Source organism: Brachionichthys hirsutus, chromosome 1, assembly GCF_040956055.1.
Source record: "Brachionichthys hirsutus isolate HB-005 chromosome 1, CSIRO-AGI_Bhir_v1, whole genome shotgun sequence".
NCBI lineage: Eukaryota > Metazoa > Chordata > Actinopteri > Lophiiformes > Brachionichthyidae > Brachionichthys > Brachionichthys hirsutus.
The window spans coordinates 10,018,966-10,038,040 of NC_090897.1; the positions used below are offsets into that span (position 1 = coordinate 10,018,966).

The 19,075-nt window shown below is 42.7% G+C and overlaps 3 protein-coding genes and 1 non-coding gene across 5 annotated transcripts; all 4 read left to right on the top strand.

The window, feature by feature from the left end:
- The first annotated feature begins 788 nt into the window (after positions 1-788).
- kars1 (lysyl-tRNA synthetase 1) lies at positions 789-6,855 on the top strand. The gene is made up of 14 exons (XM_068760514.1): positions 789-839; positions 1,969-2,110; positions 2,201-2,366; positions 2,459-2,552; positions 2,759-2,945; positions 3,210-3,335; positions 3,506-3,625; positions 3,743-3,905; positions 4,877-5,050; positions 5,173-5,258; positions 5,351-5,436; positions 5,522-5,648; positions 5,758-5,901; positions 6,590-6,855. Exons 1-14 carry the CDS (start codon positions 796-798, stop codon positions 6,662-6,664), a joined length of 1,734 nt encoding a protein of 577 aa, XP_068616615.1. The 5' UTR covers positions 789-795; the 3' UTR covers positions 6,665-6,855.
- A 1,401-nt stretch (positions 6,856-8,256) lies between these two features.
- gcshb (glycine cleavage system protein H (aminomethyl carrier), b) lies at positions 8,257-10,399 on the top strand. The gene is made up of 5 exons (XM_068739236.1): positions 8,257-8,436; positions 8,871-8,950; positions 9,592-9,655; positions 9,747-9,878; positions 10,019-10,399. The coding sequence occupies exons 1-5, from the start codon at positions 8,286-8,288 to the stop codon at positions 10,114-10,116; spliced, it is 525 nt and encodes a 174-aa protein (XP_068595337.1). The 5' UTR covers positions 8,257-8,285; the 3' UTR covers positions 10,117-10,399.
- Positions 10,400-11,245: 846 nt separating this feature from the next.
- On the top strand, positions 11,246-14,751 carry rpl13 (ribosomal protein L13). 2 transcript variants are annotated; one of them, XM_068760666.1, is made up of 6 exons: positions 11,246-11,287; positions 11,727-11,836; positions 12,250-12,391; positions 13,188-13,361; positions 14,143-14,199; positions 14,549-14,751. In XM_068760666.1, exons 2-6 carry the CDS (start codon positions 11,733-11,735, stop codon positions 14,705-14,707), a joined length of 636 nt encoding a protein of 211 aa, XP_068616767.1. In that variant the 5' UTR covers positions 11,246-11,287; positions 11,727-11,732; the 3' UTR covers positions 14,708-14,751. The 2 variants fall into 2 exon arrangements, with proteins under 2 accessions (XP_068616767.1, XP_068616775.1); XM_068760674.1 differs by having other exon boundaries at positions 11,273-11,287; positions 11,731-11,836.
- Positions 14,360-14,440, top strand: LOC137898602 (small nucleolar RNA MBII-202). The gene has a single exon (XR_011105611.1). It is a non-coding gene; the product is annotated as a small nucleolar RNA MBII-202 (small nucleolar RNA).
- Positions 14,752-19,075: the final 4,324 nt, after the last annotated feature.

Below are 19,075 nucleotides of genomic sequence, written 5' to 3' on the forward strand. Positions count from 1 at the left end.
GAAATGTCTCAGATGGAGAATGTTCTTTTATACAAATATTGGAGAACTATTTACTGTTTTGAATTGACAGTTTTCACATTTGTGTCTTTACAACGTAACCAGTGATCAGAAATACTTAGAAGAGTGACTCATTATATGAATGTAGTAGCTGCATGGAGAGGAGTCGATTGTTGAATAAAAGTTTGTTATGCTACAGACATGCTGAGTGTCTCTGTGTTTTGTAACAGAACATTTAATCTGATACCAGCAAACAGTCTATCTCAATGTTATTTAGATTTCCTCCTACGTGGTCACTTTGCATGCTGGGAGGTATTGTGCATGTGTTTGGATGTAGCAGTGAACCGATTGATGTAAAATAAAAGTTATATTGTACATCGTGCAATATTAATAAATACATTATTATGTTTTGGATTGGAAGTCATGTCTGTCACGTAGAAATCAGATGAGACGTTTAATGAACCTCACCCTACGGAGGATAATAATAGGTCAGTTGTATAGTGCCACCATCAGGACGATTCGTACACTCCCCATTTCCCACAGTCTATAAAAAGGCAGCAAGAGTCGACATTGCACCTTTAGGATCGATTCCTAGACATCTGTGTATCTTCCTCTTCAGAATTCGATCACTGAACCATCGATCGATGTTGCCTGAGATGAAGGTTATCGATACGTGATTTCAGTACAGACCTCGCTAAACATTTTCCGATTGTTTTAAACGCTCCATCAAGTTCGCCCTCGTTCGTGGTGCGCGCGCGGCGCGCGCTCCTGGACCTTTCCGAGCAGGGCATCTACAACATGGCTGACGTAACAGCGGTGGATGAAGGGATACTCAGCAAAAAGTGAGCTCATTCGTGTCTGTCTTTGCATTTAAGCCATTCTCAACATAGTAAGCTGTGGCGTCCTAATCAAATAATCGATTCTCTACGGGTTCTGATCATTTGAGTGTGGTATGTCTGTAATGTTGGACCCAGTCCGGCGAGCATTGGCAAAACGAGAACCCAATATAGACAAACGTTAGCATACATATCCCGTCAGTCAGTTCGTTCGTGTGCCTGGTAGTTGTAGTCCTGATCGGGGACCGATGCTCTTGGTATTCACGCCTTGAACTAACATGTAAAACTACAAGATCCAAAATACATGTGAACGCGCCCTCTGTCGTATCGCGTGCTCGTGTGGGATTTCATTCATAATATTACAGTTTTAGCGTTAATAAAGACAATGGAATCGTTCTACTTGCCTTTTTCTATAGCTGCGTGCAGTGCTGTCATTTAAAGCGCCATTATTTTGTTCGGCTGACCTAAGAACGCCTTGACATTGTACGTTAGCATCGCTGACCTTGCTAACTAAAAGTAAAAGTAATCAAAGGTTACTCTGCTTTCAATTATACTTCCGGTGTACCGTATAATGCTTGATTAGGTTCATGCGTATTCATTTGTGTACTCTACATCAGCAGTTCCTTGATGTGCTCTTTCGGCCCAAGAACAGCCTTAGCGGCCGACGCTTCACTCTTTATATGTCTATCTCCTCAGGTGTGTTTGCTAGCTGTGTTAGCTCAACATGCTGTGTCTGGCCAGGGTAGCCAGGCAAGCCCTTGGGGTCAGGGGGCACTGGTTTAAATATGTGCCCCCACCATCGGCGGCGGTCCCTGCTCCAATGTATGGGAGGCGTTGGAGAGGTGACAAAAGGTTGGTGGCTTTTCCATTCCATTGAAAAAGGCAACCAACCTTTTGTCACCAGAGCCATCGCGGGCCCCTTCTGCGTCGCCGTTCATTGTGTACGTTTGGTATTATCAGGTTTAATTGTGCCTTGTCCGTATTATGGACACAATGAAATTAAAACTATGTGGTTATATGGGAAAACATAGTCGGTAAACAACTTTAACCAAGTTGAATACGTAACCTAGTGTTAAATCATTGTGTAATGTGTAACCGATGACCCGTATATGATTCCTCTTATCTGCTTTATCAGTGAGCTAAAGAGACGGATGAAAGCTGACAAGAAGGCAGCTGAGAAAGACGCCAAAATCAGTCAGCAGGCTGAGCAAAAGAAGGAATTCAATGACCAGGGAGCCCAACAAGCCTGCGCGGATGAGGAGACGCTTGACCCAAATGTGAGATGATTTCTACGGTCATTATTCGGTTGTTCACTTTAGTCTTTTTTTTTTTGTTCCAAACCAAACATATCTTTCCTTCTAATACAGCAATACTTCAAGATTCGCTCCCAGGCCATCCAGGAGCTCAAGGGCACAGCAGAAGACCCGTACCCACACAAGTATCATGTTGACATTTCACTCACAGAGTTCATTGAGAAATACAACCACCTGCAGCCTGGCGAACAGCTGACTGATGTTGTCCTCAATGTATCAGGTACCACAGCTATTTACGCGTTTAAACTTGCTTTCCATGTTGTATGCGATCCAGTAGAGGTTTTCCTGTTGAGCTCAGGGTGTGATTGGCAGGCCGTGTCCACGCTAAGAGGGTGTCTGGCGCCAAGCTGCTGTTCTACGACCTCCGAGGTGAAGGCGTCAAGTTGCAAGTTATGGCAAATTCCAGGTACGGAATGACAGCTATGGTCCACAAACTATCATTTTTATTGTTTGACTGCTCAGCCATGAAGACATTTTGGTCTTTGGGTGTAACTACAAGCCGACGGCACCTTGATTGGCCACAAACCTACATTTCCTGATTTGCATATTACAACACTTCTCCATGTGGGCACTGAAGAGTGAGTCGTTTCTCTGTGACTTCCGCTCTTTCAGGAACTACAAGTCAGAGGAGGACTTTGTGACCGTCAACAACAAGCTGCGCCGGGGCGATGTCATCGGTGTCCGTGGTATTCCAGGGAAGACCAAAAAAGGAGAATTGAGCATCATTCCTGTCGAGTTGACCCTGTTGTCGCCGTGCCTGCACATGTTGCCCCATCTCCACTTTGGCCTCAAAGACAAGGTAACAACCCCGTAATCTCCAAATGCTCAGATGAGAACAAGTCTCCTCACTGGTGTATTAAAAAAAAAAAAATCCCAGTAGGACAGCAGCTTTATTTCAAACTGGGGAACCAATAAGCAGATGCAAAACGTCTTTCCTACATTCCTTGTTGTATACATTTGCAGGGGCTTCAGATTTGATATCGACTCGTGTCGCTTTTGATATTTGGGAAAGTTAGTCGGCAAATGTTGAAGCGTTTGTTCTCCACGCCTTGATCTTTCATAGGAAACGAGATACCGCCAGCGTTACTTGGACTTGATTCTCAATGAATATGTAAGGCAGAAGTTTATAACTCGCTCCAAAATCATCACATATGTGCGCAGCTTCCTGGACCAGCTCGGCTTTTTGGAAGTGAGTAGTCGCCTGTCGTAAATGGAAACATCCATGTTGACCACCTCGTATAATAAATCATCTGAATAATAAGTAATTAGTGTCATGCTTGGAATTTGCTCCACTCCCGAGCTCCTTAAAATGATCAAATGTACGCTTGCATGGCTGAATGAGGTTTCCTGTTGCTTCAGATCGAGACTCCCATGATGAATATCATTCCTGGAGGAGCGGTGGCCCGTCCATTTGTCACTTACCACAACGAGCTGGATATGAAGCTGTACATGAGGATCGCACCCGAGCTCTACCACAAGGTAGTCCTTAACGGTCGACCACTTCCAGAGGGATGATCTCCTCAAGTGTCAGTTCCATGACGAGCCTGTTAACAGGTTCTGCAGAATGCCTGAACATTTTGGCTGCCTCTCCCACAGATGCTCGTGGTTGGTGGAATGGACAGGGTGTATGAGATTGGACGTCAGTTCAGGAATGAAGGCATTGATCTCACTCATAATCCAGAGTTCACCACCTGTGAATTCTACATGGCGTATGCGGATTACAATGACTTGATGGAGATCACAGAGAAACTGGTCTCAGGTCAGTGAAAACAGTCCATTTGCTTCTCTGTCAGGGTTCTGACTGACAAACAGACACGTTATATCATGACAGGACTGATTTCAGAAAATGTCAAGGGGGTTAATGTTTCCACGTTTGGGTTGTGCGTAAACTTTAGCGGTGTGTTGCGCTGTTGTTCCACCTGGCAGCAGGCAGGAACTGCACTAAGTCAGACATCGGTATGAACACCAGGGGGCAGGGCGTGACAGGGGTGATGCTTTCAGTTATTTATTTATATACTGGGATAGTGTGCAATTAATATTATCCACTAAGGAGCGATGCATTGTAGCAGGTTGTAGCAGGAATGCTCATTTCCACCTGTAGCCCCTGAGCGACGGACAATTTAAAACTTAAGTTGCATGTTTTTGGTGGAGGGAGGAAGCCAAAGAACACGCAGAGACGGGGAGAACATGGAAACTCCTCACAGAAAGGCCCCTCGGTTGGATCGGAACTTGTGATCTTGATCATTTGAGACCTTGTTGTTGTGAGGCTGCATATTATTATTTGTGCGATGAACTGGGGAAGCAGCCAGTTAGCCATTAGCAGCTTCGGGTATTCATCTCGTGTCTCATCATCATACAGGGAATAAGCAAGAGCGAAGGCGTAAATGAGTTTAAATAACTTAAATGAAAGGTTTTATTGAGATCATATGCGTGACCAATGAGAGATCACACGCAACATGAAAGACGTGATTATTTTATTATTTTGTGCATCCCAATTATATTATGGGATACATAAATCAGGGTTACGGCAAAAGTAAGGACCTCCTACAGTTAATTCCGAGTGTAAATTCAGAAGGGGGGCGGGGTGCTAATGAGTTGGTACCAGGTGTTTAGAAACCATGACAACCTACGCCATGTTAATTCATGTCTGTCTTATAATGGCTTGCCCCCAAGCAGGAATGAATTGTCTATTTTCAAATGTTAACTCACCATTTGTTGTTGTTGTTTCAGGAATGGTGAAGCAGATCACTGGAGGGTACCAGGTGACCTATCACCCCGACGGCGCAGAGGGACAGGCCTATGAGATCGACTTCACGCCGCCATTCCGACGAGTGAGCATGACACGTGACCTGGAGAAGATCATGGGAATCAAATTTCCTCCGCCTCACAGCTACAGCAGTGACGGTCAGAATCTCTCCGCCTGCTTTCCTTTGCTCTTCATTATTTTTTCTTGATTTCTCTTTTCAGGGTTTTACATTTCAGCGATAAGATTTCTCCTCACTTTTTTCTCATGCTTTTAACTTCAGAGACGCGTAAATTCTTTGATGAACTCTGTGCACAAAGAGGAGTTGAATGTCCTCCTCCACGGACCACTGCCCGGCTCCTTGACAAGGTGCTCTATTGATGAACACAGTCCTCTGTTCTGCAGACTATCACTGCTCCATCTTTTTTTTAATTGTTTTTTACTTTGTTTTTGCCTCGCAGCTAGTTGGAGATTTCCTTGAGGTCACCTGCGTTAACCCCACATTCATCTGTGATCACCCTCAAGTCATGAGTCCTTTAGCAAAATGGTTCGTGCTGCCCTGTTTATCGTTGCACTCATGCTTTTAACATGTGATACGGGGGTGCAGGCTAAGACTCCCTGAACTGTTACAGGCACAGATCGGAGAAAGGATTAACGGAGCGTTTTGAGCTCTTTGTGATGAAGAAGGAAATCTGCAACGCTTACACTGAGTTGAACGATCCAGTGAGACAGAGGGAGCTTTTTGAGCAGCAAACTAAGGTAATAACATGAGTTAATATTGATGTACCCCCCCCCCCCTTTCTATCCATGGACACTGTGTCTGTTGTAGATTAATACATGCCAATAGTGAGACTTGTGTATTTTTCAGGCCAAAGCTGAGGGTGATGACGAAGCCATGTTTATCGATGAGACCTTTTGCACGGCACTGGAATACGGACTGCCACCGACAGCCGGTTGGGGGATGGGCATCGATCGTCTGGCTATGTTCCTCACTGACTCCAACAACATCAAGGTAATGGTGTCATGTGCATCATTGTGCAGTAGCAACATGCATTAAGCCCCTAAACCGGAATAAAAAAAGTGGGTTGCTGATCAATGTCTTCAGAAACAACCAATATGAGAATTTCCTGATCTATAATTAAAGTGGATTTACACCTCGATCCGATTTCGAGAGCAAAGATTCAATTATTCTTGATGTATCAGTATCTTGGCAAGATTAATTAATTTTTCTCACGCTTTTTGTCCAGTTGAAGCAAAGCATCATTAATAATCCATAATCAAATTAGTCCCGGAATCCTTGTCTGTCGACTTCACGTCGTATAAGAAGTGGATTGATGTAAATTGTGATGTTTCTGTCTACGTCGGGTCTCTGTCGGAGGGGAGCAGCCTGTTGTTGCTGTGAGCTCGAGGACAAGCCGCTGTTGTACGAGAGCCTTTTTGAAGTGAAGCGGACTAAACTCGCAGCACACTTTACTGCAGACCTGCTCTTAGGTTCTTAAAGGTGTACTTTCTGTTGATCAGTCCGGCTCGTTTGTCTCTGCTCATCTCGGTACGTTTCTTGTTCACTTTGCAGATGTAATTATTTAGACATCAGATCGTCGGTTTCTTTTGTGGCGATGAATCGCCTAACTAAAAAGAAAGATCTACAACAAACTTTGTTAACCTTGTTTTTACCTTTGATGTGATTTATTGTTTCATAGGAGGTGTTGCTGTTTCCTGCCATGAAGCCTGATGACAACAAATCATCAGTACCCACAGAGGGAGCCTCCATCTAATGCGCTCTGCCGATATCAGATATAGGAAGAGGTCCGTGTGGAGCCTGTGGGTTGTGCTGTTATCACTGTTGGTTTCTATTTAAGGAATCATCCTGTCTGTTTTTCCGTCATTTCTTACACTTTTCCAATCACAGTTTTCCTTCTGTGTCCTTGTTGTCATCCAAACAATAAAAGAATGCTATTTGGTATTATGTCATGCACTTCTGAATGTTTTGTTTTTGGATGCAGACTTTAAGTAAGGACAACCTTAGACAAATACTTTCAACCAGCCCGAAGGCCAATTCTACTTGCCTTCCTTGTTACTCCTGGAAATGCAACCCAGCAAACAGGTTACACAATAGCTGCTCTGCTTAAGGGAGCGACGTAAAATGGCTTCATTTATGCCGACACGGGGCGTTAAATAAATGTCTCTAACCAATTCCATGCTTGCTGGTATCGTGTCCTCTTCTGTTGTTCGCTTATTTTTTAACAGTTGCAAGTGAAAATAACCAACGGTGTTAACACAATACTGTCGTTTTGTAATTGCGCACTTGGAAGAACAATAGCGTCACTCTGTGGACGGAGGATGGTCAAACAGAAATGAACAATCTGTCGCCTAAATCAGGACCTGAACACTGAATGCGCCTATAGCAGGATGTATACTTAAGTTTACGCTTGGTATGAAACTAACAGCACAAGTCAAGGTCGGATTTATTTTAAAGGAGTTGGACATGATGGTTTTATTAAGGCGTATATGTGTAAAATTATTAAAACAAAAGTGCAAATGCAGGCAAGGCAAATTATGGGTTAAGAAAAAGAAATGTTCTCTGATTATTGAAGCAGACATCAGTAATTGTTTTTGTCTGGTGTTGCTTGTCTTTGTAAGGATAGTTCATGCACTTTTTCCTCGATGCCTTAATAGTCGTCTTTGGATGTGAGGTCCCCCGAGGCCTCGGTTCCTTCTGAAGTTAGCTGGATTAACTGGTTATCTCATTACGGCCTCCAAACCGAACATTCATTGACTTGTTCTGGCAGGTGTATCTGCCACTGCAGCAGAGCCACACCTAGCCAGGCCCCGCCCACAATCATTCCTCAGTTCATCAGTTTGACTTCTTGCTTCATGTTCGCGAAGCGCTGGAAGTGTGAAAGAAAGTATTGTTTTTTGTGTGTGTGTAGTATTATGTAGATACGCTAAACAAAAACAGCAAAAGGGTACTCTGGTACCGGGAACTACTGGTTGAATAGTGGCCAGGCTGTCAAAACAAATAGTCTTCCATTTGAGTTACTTTCACTAAATATGAATTTATCTCAGGGAGCGCCTCTCTATTCTCCAAATACAGTACATCTCTGGGGCCAGTTGCACACGGGTGGTCACGTGACCCGCTTTTGATTTTCCAAAACCCCCCAAAAATAAGAGTTTGCAATATATCAGCGCAAGAAGTACGTCTCCTTTTTAATATTCGTAAAACTAGGGGTATGTTTTAAGGGTTGATTACGTCATGAGGATCGCACTATCTCTCTCTCTCTCTCGCTCCCTCGCGCTCTCTCTCTCGACCAATAGGATGATAGGCGCGCGCTGCCGTCGTCAAGTGTCGCTCGCGCTCTGTGGAAGTCGACACTCGGACACAGACCCGGAGGGAAGATGGCGATGCGAGCGGCGCTCCGGCGCCTCCCTGGGAACTTCTCCCGCAGGCTGCCTCGGCTCTCGCCGGCAGCGCAGCTTTCAGCGGCTCGGCTGGTGTGGAGCAGCGGCTCTCCGCGGGCTCTGAGCTCGACCTCGGTCCTCTCCACAGGTAGGAATACTCGTGGAAGAAACACGCAACGATACGCACGAACTTTCCCACAGTGGAGCGGAGGATCGCCACATCTGAAAGGTGTTTGGACGATGGTTTGGTTTGCAGGCATTGTAACGAACAGGCGCTGCACTTTATAATTAATAACCATAGTTGAGTTACTCTCGTGCACCGAGTCGCAGCTCGTTACCGGTATAAAGTCAGCCTTTGTCCAGGGTTTGTGATGAAAGCATGAGGTTCATCTGGAGAAAAGGGCTTTGAACCTTTTCTCAGTCAGTAAACTGCATTTTATCTTTATTTCTATGTTCAAACTGGATACAACTTTGCTTCATTGTGCAGTAAAACGTACGCACAGCCACGTTTCGACTTGATGGACTTCTATCTATTGTTGTTTATTCTCGCTATGGTTTGTCTGATTTTTGTCTTCTCCGCAGCCCTCAGGTTCACAGATAAACATGAGTGGGTGAGAGTGGAAGGTGACATTGGTACTATTGGTGTCAGCGATTATGCGCAGGTAAGCAGTTGGCCATTAATAACTGGTTTACAATGCCCGTGTTCAGAGTTTCATGGCGATGTAAAGATTGCATGGCTCAATTCAGTGTTGCACTTTGGCCTCTGCTACTGATGCACGATTGCATTATGATATATACTGTAATGGAGACGCTCATTCTATTGGACTTTTTATTTACTAATATTATCAGGTACTGTATTCAGATTATCTGAAGGTCAGATTGACAATATTGCAGAGCTTTTATTGCTTCTATTTTTTATTTATTTTTATAAACCCTTGTATCGTTCCTAAAAGAAAAGTCTACCTTCAGTGAGCTTATAATACATAAGGTGAACTCTCCAGTGATGCACATGGAAGCTCACTGGCCAGTTTTACCCATTTGGGCTAGTATTGTATATACAGGGGCTGAAGGAATTTCTAAACTTGACAGAAATGTCTGGTAAACTGCCAGCACTATCATTATTAATGATAAATTAAAACCTGCTATTGTGTCTTAATTAGTTTTGTGTGTCATATTTGCTTCCAAAGTATTCCTTTTACTCATGGTACTTTACAGAAATAAATTACAGAATATGGCAAACACACAAACATTGGAAAAACTGAATGTAATGTTTTGATTCATGCAGTTTGATCGATCTTTTTAGGATGCACTCGGTGACGTGGTTTACTGTGGACTCCCTGAAGTTGGACAAAAACTTGAACAGATGGGTGAGAACCTGGAAAGCGCTGCAGATTTTAGAAATAAGTGTGTAGTTGTGTGATATGTGTCACTTTGTCTCTCACACTCGGTTCGTGGTAGAGGAGTTGGGCGCTTTGGAAAGCGTAAAAGCTGCCAGTGAGTTATACGCCCCGCTAACGGGAGAGGTGATTGAAATCAATGCAGAATTGGCAGACAATCCTGCACTTGTGAACAAATGCTGCTATGAAGCGGGTGAGTGTTTTTGTAATTCATTTCCATTTAGCAGTTGTCCTCCTTTCCAGATATCCCTCTAACGATTTGCTGTCAACACTGCTTGTTCCTGAGAAATATCAACTTCTGGAGATTAAAATATCAATATTTACTTTTCACAGGGTGGCTAATCAAGATGAGACTTGAAAAACCTGAAGAACTCGAAGGCCTCATGGACCAGTCGGGATATGATAAATTTATTAAGTCACTTGAAGAATAAGACAAAGTGATTGTGCAGTTTTATAATGGAACTGCAATCAAAGACTAGTGGGCAGGGTTACTAACATCTTGTGGGACACTTTCCACATCTGTGGTATTTATTCTGATACTGTAATTGTTAGCACAATTTTAAATCCTTGGTAACAGGGATTAGAATTTCTTCACCAAACTAGCAAAGGACTTGGAATTTCAAGATGTGCCAATAGCTTGGTCCTTGTAGGTTTTCTCTGTTTAAAAATGTTCACAGACTTGGAAGTGTTTTTCATACTCATTGAATAAAATTTCCATACATTTGTACTTGTACTCTTTTTGCTTTAAAATGGAAGCATTTTCTTATCTTTGAGGGCAACTATTGCCTCAAACAGGGATACATTATGTTGGTGACAAGGTGGCACCAGTTTACACACAGCAAGAATTAATCAATAATTATTTTGTGAGGTGATGCCCAGTAATTTATAAGCTGAAAGGGTTAATAAAGTTCTACACACCTTGACCTTTGAACAGAGGTGAAGATAGCAGCGATTTCAGAATTTATTTGATCAATGATAAAGGAATCAATGGTTGTAGAATCAATGACTAAACAAAAGCTGCTACCGGTAATTTATTAATGCAAAAATAAGTATTCAAATAAATATAACTCAATCTAAATGAAATCAATGATTTAAATCTAGATTATTAAAATGCACTTTCGTCTCTAAGTCAATACAGCATTTATTTTTTCCACTATATTGTCTCCCTCTTAACGGAAGGTATATTACTGTAGCCATCTACTACGGTGGCCGACACGGGCCAAACGCACTTCGACAGTTCCACTTTAATTACGTGGCCGACCAGGGCCAAACGCACTTCAGAAAGGAAACTGCTTCAATTACAAAAACGATTCACAAACTCAAACACAAGTCTAAACGAGGTAAAAAAGAGGAACGTGGTGCAAATGAAAAAACGTGCTGCAAAAAACCCCGACGCAAAAGCAAAACGCTAACTGACCGGGCACTGAAGTGCTCCAAACCTGCAGGGGGCGCACTCAGCGGTATTTTAATGCATGTGCACGCTCTCACTCTGAGGGTGGGACATAGCCACCATCTGCTCGTCTATTGGCTGGTTGAGACATATCCCACAATCCCCGGCTTTTCAACTTCCTTTTTCCTTTCGGCCATTTTCCTACCTCGTAGGTATGTCAATTCTTTTCTCTACAGAACTAGAAAGAATCCGTTCTAATCCTTGGAATTCGGTTGAAAAGTGTTGATCTCTTCCACAACTCGGGATAGTGCGATTTTTCGACTTTGTAATAAAGTAATTATTTTTACAGATATGTCCTCGCACGGCTTAGAAGTCTCTGTGACTGGTCTTACCCAGTCAAGTGTCGTTGGTACAGCAACTAAACGCTATTTGTCTTGTTCGCGATTGATATTATCATATGCAACAAATGGAGGGAGAGAGAGAGAGTAAGGAAATCCAAATGTGGCGTGTAATAGCCGTGAACATTTGCTGGCCTCAACAATCAGTAGCCGGCTAGCCAACTAGCTTAGCATCCCAGATCTCTGTGATGACTGGCGTGCCGGCACGACAGCCAGCTAGCTCATGCACCTATATTGTGTTGCTGTGACGTAGGCAGCCATGGCCCCGAGCCGGAATGGAATGATCCTGAACCCCCACTTCCACAAAGACTGGCAGAAAAGAGTTCGCACCTGGTTCAACCAGCCGGCCAGGAAGCTCCGCAGGTGAGGACTGGCTTGTGTTTATTCATTCTTTTGAATGAGACATTGCTGTTATTTGCAAGCTGATATAATTAATTCATTTTCAGTTGACACAAAGCACTTGTATAAACTAAAGCGTAGGAATGCACTGCGAGTTAAAACGCGTAGGGATGCTGGCAGTAGCTTAGATGTAACACTCAGTCAGGCTTTCCGCTCGTTTATTGTCATTTCAAGGTCAACCATGATGACCCCTGGGAATACCTTGGTGTTCAAGCCTGCATTTTAATAGACTTGTATGTCAATTCCGAATGGAAAGTCTGTGAACATATTTGACACACGTCCAGCATAGGGACCCCCGCGGTGTCGTGGCACGGTGTCTGCTATAAAGCCTTTTTGCTAGCAGTGATTTTAATAAATTAAGCTTCCTCTTTATTTAGGCGAAAGGCTCGCCAGGCCAAAGCCCGTCGTATTGCTCCACGCCCTGTTGCCGGACCGCTGCGGCCACAGGTCAGGTGTCCGACGATAAGGTACCACAGCATGGTCCGTGCTGGACGTGGCTTCACCCTGGAGGAATTGAAGGTAATTGTTGTGATGTGTCATTGATTAATTGATCAGCGGTGACACTCTGTGCTGGCAAAATTAGATGACTGAAAGAACGGAAAATCAGCGAATGGGCGGTGATGACTTAATTATTATTAAACTTTGTTCATCAATTCCGGCCTAAAAATAGTACACCAAGAGACACAGACCAATGGAGAGTCTAGACTAGAGCACCGATGCTCTTTATTAGGATCAATTATTCAATCATTCTACTGTTATTGTTGTTGAGTAGCTAAATTTATTTGTCATATTTAGGGAAACTTGTGAGGTTAATAAAATGCAAAATCTGTTTCACATAAAAGAAGCTGCTAAATGCTCATATTTTAAGGTGCATGGGGGTTCACTGATGTGTCGTCCATTCCTGATCATTGAGCTTCCTCTTGAGCTCGTTTCCACATAGATGGGATTCTATGACAGCCCGCTGGAAGATTTCATAATTCTGGCTTTAAAATGTAGTGGATGTGAGAGACTGATGGATTTCATGATCCGTGGCTCACGTACTTTGTTGAAGCAGAAGTTTCATCCTCTGGTTGAACATGGTTGACATGTCCACCTTGTAGGTGCGTTTAGACACAAGTGGTTCTTTCCAGGCAGTGATTGTTCTGCTTGTTGGTGGATCACCAGCCAACCTTTAAATGACAACTCTGTGTGTATTGGCGTGTGCGGATGCTGTGGTTTTTAAGCCAGTGAATGCAGGTTGGGTTTGTACTATCGGATCGGGTCAATGCTCAGTGAAATACCATCTTTAACCCCTGACCTTTGGTGGTCTGTGCAGGCAGCTGGCATCAACAAGAAGACAGCCCGCACCATTGGCATCTCCGTTGACCCTCGCCGGCGCAACAGATCCACAGAGTCTCTCCAGGCCAACGTACAGCGTCTGAAAGAGTACCGCTCCAAACTCATCCTGTTCCCCAGGAAGGCGTCTGCCCCCAAGAAGGGAGACAGCACCGTAAGTTGGTTTGAATCCCAGATCTGACTGTCTACGTGTCGTAGTGTCCTTGGGCAAAACGCTGAACCCCAAATTGCTCCCAGTGGGTCTGGCGGCGGTCGCCCACTGGAGTGTGAATGTGAGGCGTAATTGTAAAGCCCTTTATAAGTGCGGCCCATTTACCATCCCCTGGAGTAAAAGCAAAGACGTTCTTCAATAAAACTTACCCGAGGCTTGTGGTCATGAAAGAGTCATCGCTTTGAAGTACGTTTTGTACAACCTTGAGAGCGGTTTGTTTACACGCCGAAAACCTTGTGTGAAATAGTAATTTATTACTGGTGCATTTTGAAATGACGCATTGTAGAGATTTGTCTTTGGGGTAGTTAAAGGATTTAGAACCCAAGTGAATATTTATGTATTGGTAAACGCACTGCAGTGATGGCGGTTCCTCTGCTCCGTGGTTATCACGCTGACAGCTGCACCCACTTTCAGTGAAGGATCATCATTTGCATTCTAAATGTCATTGTTTGTCTGGAAGTAGCTCGGAGCTTGAAGTTTCTCATCGAAACTGGGGTCATACTGAACACGATCAGTGTTCATCATCAATTAGAGTTTTGAGAGACGGCTCACGTTCCTCATCACTCTGAACGGATAATCAATAATCGGCGTGCCTCCTTTAATCCAGTCGGTTTCCACCTGGGTCTTTGAGAATTGGTAATCTCACAAAAACAAACTACAGTGGCTGATGCAATGTAGATTAGTTTGTTGCTTTGAAGAGATGACCGATCTCGACTCGTTTCAGGAGGAGGAACTGAAGATGGCCACGCAGCTCACTGGTCCAGTTATGCCCATCAGAAACGTAAGTCCTAAAGATTCAGCACGTTTAACAAATGTCATGAGGTTTATGTGGAAAGTTGGTACCGCGGTTAATATGGATATACAAGTTTCACACTTTAATTTCACGATCACTTTAGTGGGTTTTCAGAGATGTATAAATGTTTTGAACCTCAGCAGTCAGATGATGACAAATCTCCGGAATCGCTGTATTTCTTTGATGAAACATTTGAACCCTTTTTTCTGATGACTGCTTTAAGATGAGAGAAAAACGATTCAAGAATGTTGATGGTCTGAAGTTGGACTACTGCTTCTCAGACGATGTTTAAACATATAATGTTTGGGTTTTCAAGTTGTTTAAATCTTTTTTCCAGGTGCACAAAAAGGAGAAGGCTCGGGTTATCTCCGAGGATGAGAAGAACTTCAAGGCTTTCGCCAGCCTGCGTATGGCCCGCGCCAACGCTCGACTTTTCGGCATCCGTGCAAAGAGAGCCAAAGAGGCTGCCGAGCAGGATGTGGAGAAAAAGAAGTGAAAATAGTCACTATGGAACTTTGCAAAATAAAGTGTTTAAAAAGATCATTGTGTAGTGTCATAATTAGGAGTTGGTGTCTTCATGGATTAAATGGTGGGTGTAGAACCGCATTGAGGTCAAGACCTGACAAGTTAATATAAATTATGCGGTTTAATAAGACTCAGAAATCCTTGAATTTGTGTTAAAACGTAATTACAGACCCAAGTAGTTTTTTTTAACATTAAGGTAATAAAATGTAGAAGTATATAGATATGTGCAATTAGAATACACTAAATGTGCTAAACAATGATTTAAAGAAGAGTCATGGATTGGCTGACTCGATCATTAGTAAGGCTATCAGATCTCTTGTAGCATAATTGTTTAATAAATGATTTAATATTTTGGATTACTTTCAGTAGCTTGAGGTCTCTGAGTCCCAAATATCTGGGCTGAAATTAAAGTAGCTGTTGCAAAATTATAATTTGTCTTGCTCTAAAGTGCATTTATCAGCGTCGATGTGCATTCTGCTCAGACACCAGTAGGTGGCACTAGAGGCACGGGCTCAGCCATGAAGCCATAAAATCATCTATGATGGGGGTGGCTATAATTCAGGATTGTGAATCCAGATGGATTGTCTGTAATTGGTGTACATTCAACATATTGTCAAAGTAATTGTACTCCAGAAGAAAGGAACTAATAGAAATTCAAATTCACTTACCAGTTGAAGAAAGCATAATGTAACAAGTTATTACAACATTAAAAGCACAGGAAGCTGAAGTGGAGTTCATCCTCAGGAAGGAGAGAAAAGTCTGGAGGGGACATTTTTGTTTAAATTTCAACACAGAACATTGTTTCCCTGCGAATATAAACATTTATTAAAAATACAAAACATTGCTATGACATCAGAGTTCTAAACAATGTGCACAATGTGAAATAACATTAAAAATGATCCCAAGTCAAGTATCCCACATTGTCAATAGTTCAAGGCAGGGTGAAACTCGATGTCCTTGTCCGTCTTGTGTGAAGCAGCAGTTTGAACTCAAATAAATTATTCAGTTAATAGAGGCGAGTTGAACAGTCGAGTCATTTCAGACCAGGGAGGTTTGATAGAGCTGAGACGCAACTCAAATTGACAGTCTTTAGAACGGACTCTTAAAATAGGGGAAGGAATTTTAATTCTAATATTTCCCTCTGATTTATTTTTGCTCCAGTGATAAACTTAACATGAAATCAATTACAGATAGCAAAAAAAAAATCAAAAATAAATCACTTGTTTCAATTCCTTTGTTGTGAAACCGGATGATTACAGTACTGCATATGATGCAAGACTGACACAGAGATGAAAGGATTACCTAATCAATACGTCTACTGGGAGGAAATTACAAATGGATCAGTGTATTAGGGTTTTGCAATGTTATTGAGAAAAGGCGTGTTACCTTTGGATCTGGAAGCTTTTACCTTTCTGTTTCCTGAATTTAACTAGAAATATGTAAACTGAAATTAGTCTGGCTGTAGACTCACCGTGTCACATAATTATTAGCTACCTACTGAGCACAGGGTGAATTTACTGAACTACGGTATTAATACTATTGTCTGTATTCTGAAATTCCTGAGAGCGTGTGTTTGCATCCTGCTGCGTCTCCTTCAGCCCTGTGATGTCATCTCTGTATCGGATTTACTCTGTAAAAGGAAAAGTGACCACAGTATTTGTAGGTCAGTGAAGCAAAGATGATGTTTCTATTCAGTGAGCTCTTACTTGCAGTCAATCCACCTGATACCCCCCCCAATGTCCCATGATAGTCTGTCCCTCACAATACGACTCCTTGGCCATTAAGCTCTGCCCCTAGAATTTGAAACCATATCAGAAGCATTATTAGTTGGATAGTTGTTCTAGAAAAGGATCTAACTCAGAAACATTTGAAAATATATCAAATTTGGCGCCAAACTGACTCAACACAGATTCAACTTCATTTCTGATCTTACTTACAAGTCTGGATCATTATTTTTGTTGCTGTCTCAGTCTGATAAATGGACATATTCTGATCCACAGATCAATATGGCTTGGATCCAGATGAGACATAGATGCCTGGTAGATTTCACAGGGATGTCGTTGCATCATTTTTGTTCAACACAAATGTATACTCCATCAAATCTGTCCTGCTAAAGAAAAAGGAATAAAGATCCACCTCTTTATCAGGATATACTCCAAAACCGATGTATGTTTGGCACATTTTAAACCCTTCTTTCCGGATTCACGGTAATCCCTCAAGCAATGTTAATGTAATTGATGAGAACTTCAAAACAAAACAAAAGAAGAAGCCAAGAAAAATAAATAAATCCCGACTCTGTCCTTACGTTCTGACACGTTTCACCCAAAGATGTTGGAGTATTTCCTTGTCATATGAAGGTAATGATATCTTTGATTTAGAAAAACCTTTCTACGACTGTACTTTCGGTTTGTTTTCTGAGGGGTCGCCACAGAAAATCAACGTTCTCCTCTTCACCCTGTCCTTTGCATTGTCCTCCCCAACACCAGCCACTCTCATGTCCTCCCTCACTACGTCCATGTATCTTCTCCTGCGTCGACCTCTATCCCTGTTCCCTGGTAGTTCCTTCCTCAGCATCCTTCTACCGATATAGTCCCTGTCTCTCCTCTGGACACGTCCAAACCATCGCAGTCTGGCCTTTTTTAAAAACCTTTCTAACTCACCAACTCCTGAGGTGAGTTTGACTGAAAACAGGGGGGCATTACGTCATGCTATAGCGGGGTTATTGCACACACAATGTGGCCAGCAGCACTGAGGCGAGCAGCGGGTGAGGCTGGGGGGGGCAGCGTGGGAGACTGGATGCAGGGAGCGTCCTCTAAAGTGTTGGAAGTGGCAGCAGCAGCAGATGGCTGTTGTTTGGAGCTGTGGCAGAGCAGAGCTCAGGTGTGTGCCCCAGAGGACCCTCGGAACAACCTGGGAAGAAGAGGCAGTGGGCGGTGAAAACCGCTCCCTGCCTGAGAGCAGCCCGTTTTCCTGCTCAACACATGCTGTGCAGTTTCAGTTGTGCCGTGTTTTTTTACATTTAGAAAATGTGTCACACTGAAAACCGTAAGAGATTATTATTTTGTGTTTGTGTTGTTTGGTGTTTGAGTTAATAACTCAATGGAGCACATAATTAAAAAAATCTGAGAGCCAAAGTCTTTTATTTCATTCTGTATAAATAGTTCAGTCGACCTGGCGGTTTGCTACACACATGACTTTACCATCTGAAAGCTAATGAAAGGCTAAATCTCTTGTACTCAAAGCCAAACGTAGAGCTGTGCTTTAAAGCTCTCATGAAATGTTATTTCTGTGTGAAGGAGACTTCACAATCCCAAGATTTAAAAGCCTTTGGGCATATATTGTTGCATCATCTTAAGTCTGCACGTTGGTATCACCATAACGTACAAAGTCAAGCACACAATGTACAAATTGGGGTTGAAATAATTTTTTAAGGAACGCAAACGAAGAGTAAATCTTTTTACCTTTTGTAGCGCCTTCGTTGTTCACGACCTTCCCTTCTGTTTTGCCGGAACTCTGCAAAGAGCTGCTTGTTGTGTCAATGCACTGTAAAAATCTATAAATGTTACACAATGTCTGGAAATACATTCATGAAAATAATACATTTGTGGGTGGACTGTGGAAGGTTCAAGTGTCCATGTGGTGGAGAAACAATACATTGCATAACCGGCTTTCTAACGACTGAAAAATCTGCACTAATATATTGAGTGAGTGACCTTGGACTGATTTCGGTGTGCAAATGTTTGATGTGAAGAAGGAAACAAAGGGAGAGAGTTGCAGGTTACCTCCACCAAGGCTGGGTTTGCTTTGTTGTGTTTTTGCCACCATTTTTTTGCTGCACGCAAAAGTCAGAAACAAAATTACATCTTCTGCACAGGTAAGGTGTCGTTCAAGGGACGACCTACCAAGCAATTAAATTTGGAGCTGATAGATTTCATCATCTGGATCCAGAATGTTCTGTTTGTATTAAAGCCCACGATGATTGCAGAAAAAAAGAATTAAGTCAACGCCACAAGATCTGCCAAATAGATCACCAGGATCTGAGAAACATTCCAATAAATGAATTAAGCAAGCTACCACACTGAACTGAGATCAGATTGTTCAAGAAATTGTGCTGATTCAGTTAGGTGTCAAATTTGACATATTTTCAAAAGTTAAATGACCCTGAAGAAAATGTGGAATTTCGTTTTTCCATCAAATGACACCCCTGTGATTTTGATTCTATTCGTTTTTCTGGCCGTATTTTGTCTTTATTTGTTTAACACAGGGACACAACACCAGCCAGAAAGAACAAGTTTATTTAACTTGGAAATTGGCTCCACTGCATGTGATCAAATTGGAA

Bases quoted from the DNA above. Each gene is read 5' to 3' on its own strand.
- gcshb (XM_068739236.1), top strand. From the start codon at position 8,286: ATGGCGATGCGAGCGGCGCTCCGGCGCCTCCCTGGGAACTTCTCCCGC. The intron at 8,437-8,870 runs GTAGGAATACTC...TCTTCTCCGCAG, and splicing joins GACCTCGGTCCTCTCCACAG to CCCTCAGGTTCACAGATAAA. The intron at 8,951-9,591 runs GTAAGCAGTTGG...CGATCTTTTTAG, and splicing joins GTGTCAGCGATTATGCGCAG to GATGCACTCGGTGACGTGGT.
- rpl13 (XM_068760666.1), top strand. From the start codon at position 11,733: ATGGCCCCGAGCCGGAATGGAATGATCCTGAACCCCCACTTCCACAAA. The intron at 11,837-12,249 runs GTGAGGACTGGC...CTCTTTATTTAG, and splicing joins CCGGCCAGGAAGCTCCGCAG to GCGAAAGGCTCGCCAGGCCA. The intron at 13,362-14,142 runs GTAAGTTGGTTT...GACTCGTTTCAG, and splicing joins CCAAGAAGGGAGACAGCACC to GAGGAGGAACTGAAGATGGC.
- kars1 (XM_068760514.1), top strand. From the start codon at position 796: ATGGCTGACGTAACAGCGGTGGATGAAGGGATACTCAGCAAAAA. The intron at 840-1,968 runs GTGAGCTCATTC...CTGCTTTATCAG, and splicing joins GAAGGGATACTCAGCAAAAA to TGAGCTAAAGAGACGGATGA. The intron at 3,336-3,505 runs GTGAGTAGTCGC...CTGTTGCTTCAG, and splicing joins ACCAGCTCGGCTTTTTGGAA to ATCGAGACTCCCATGATGAA.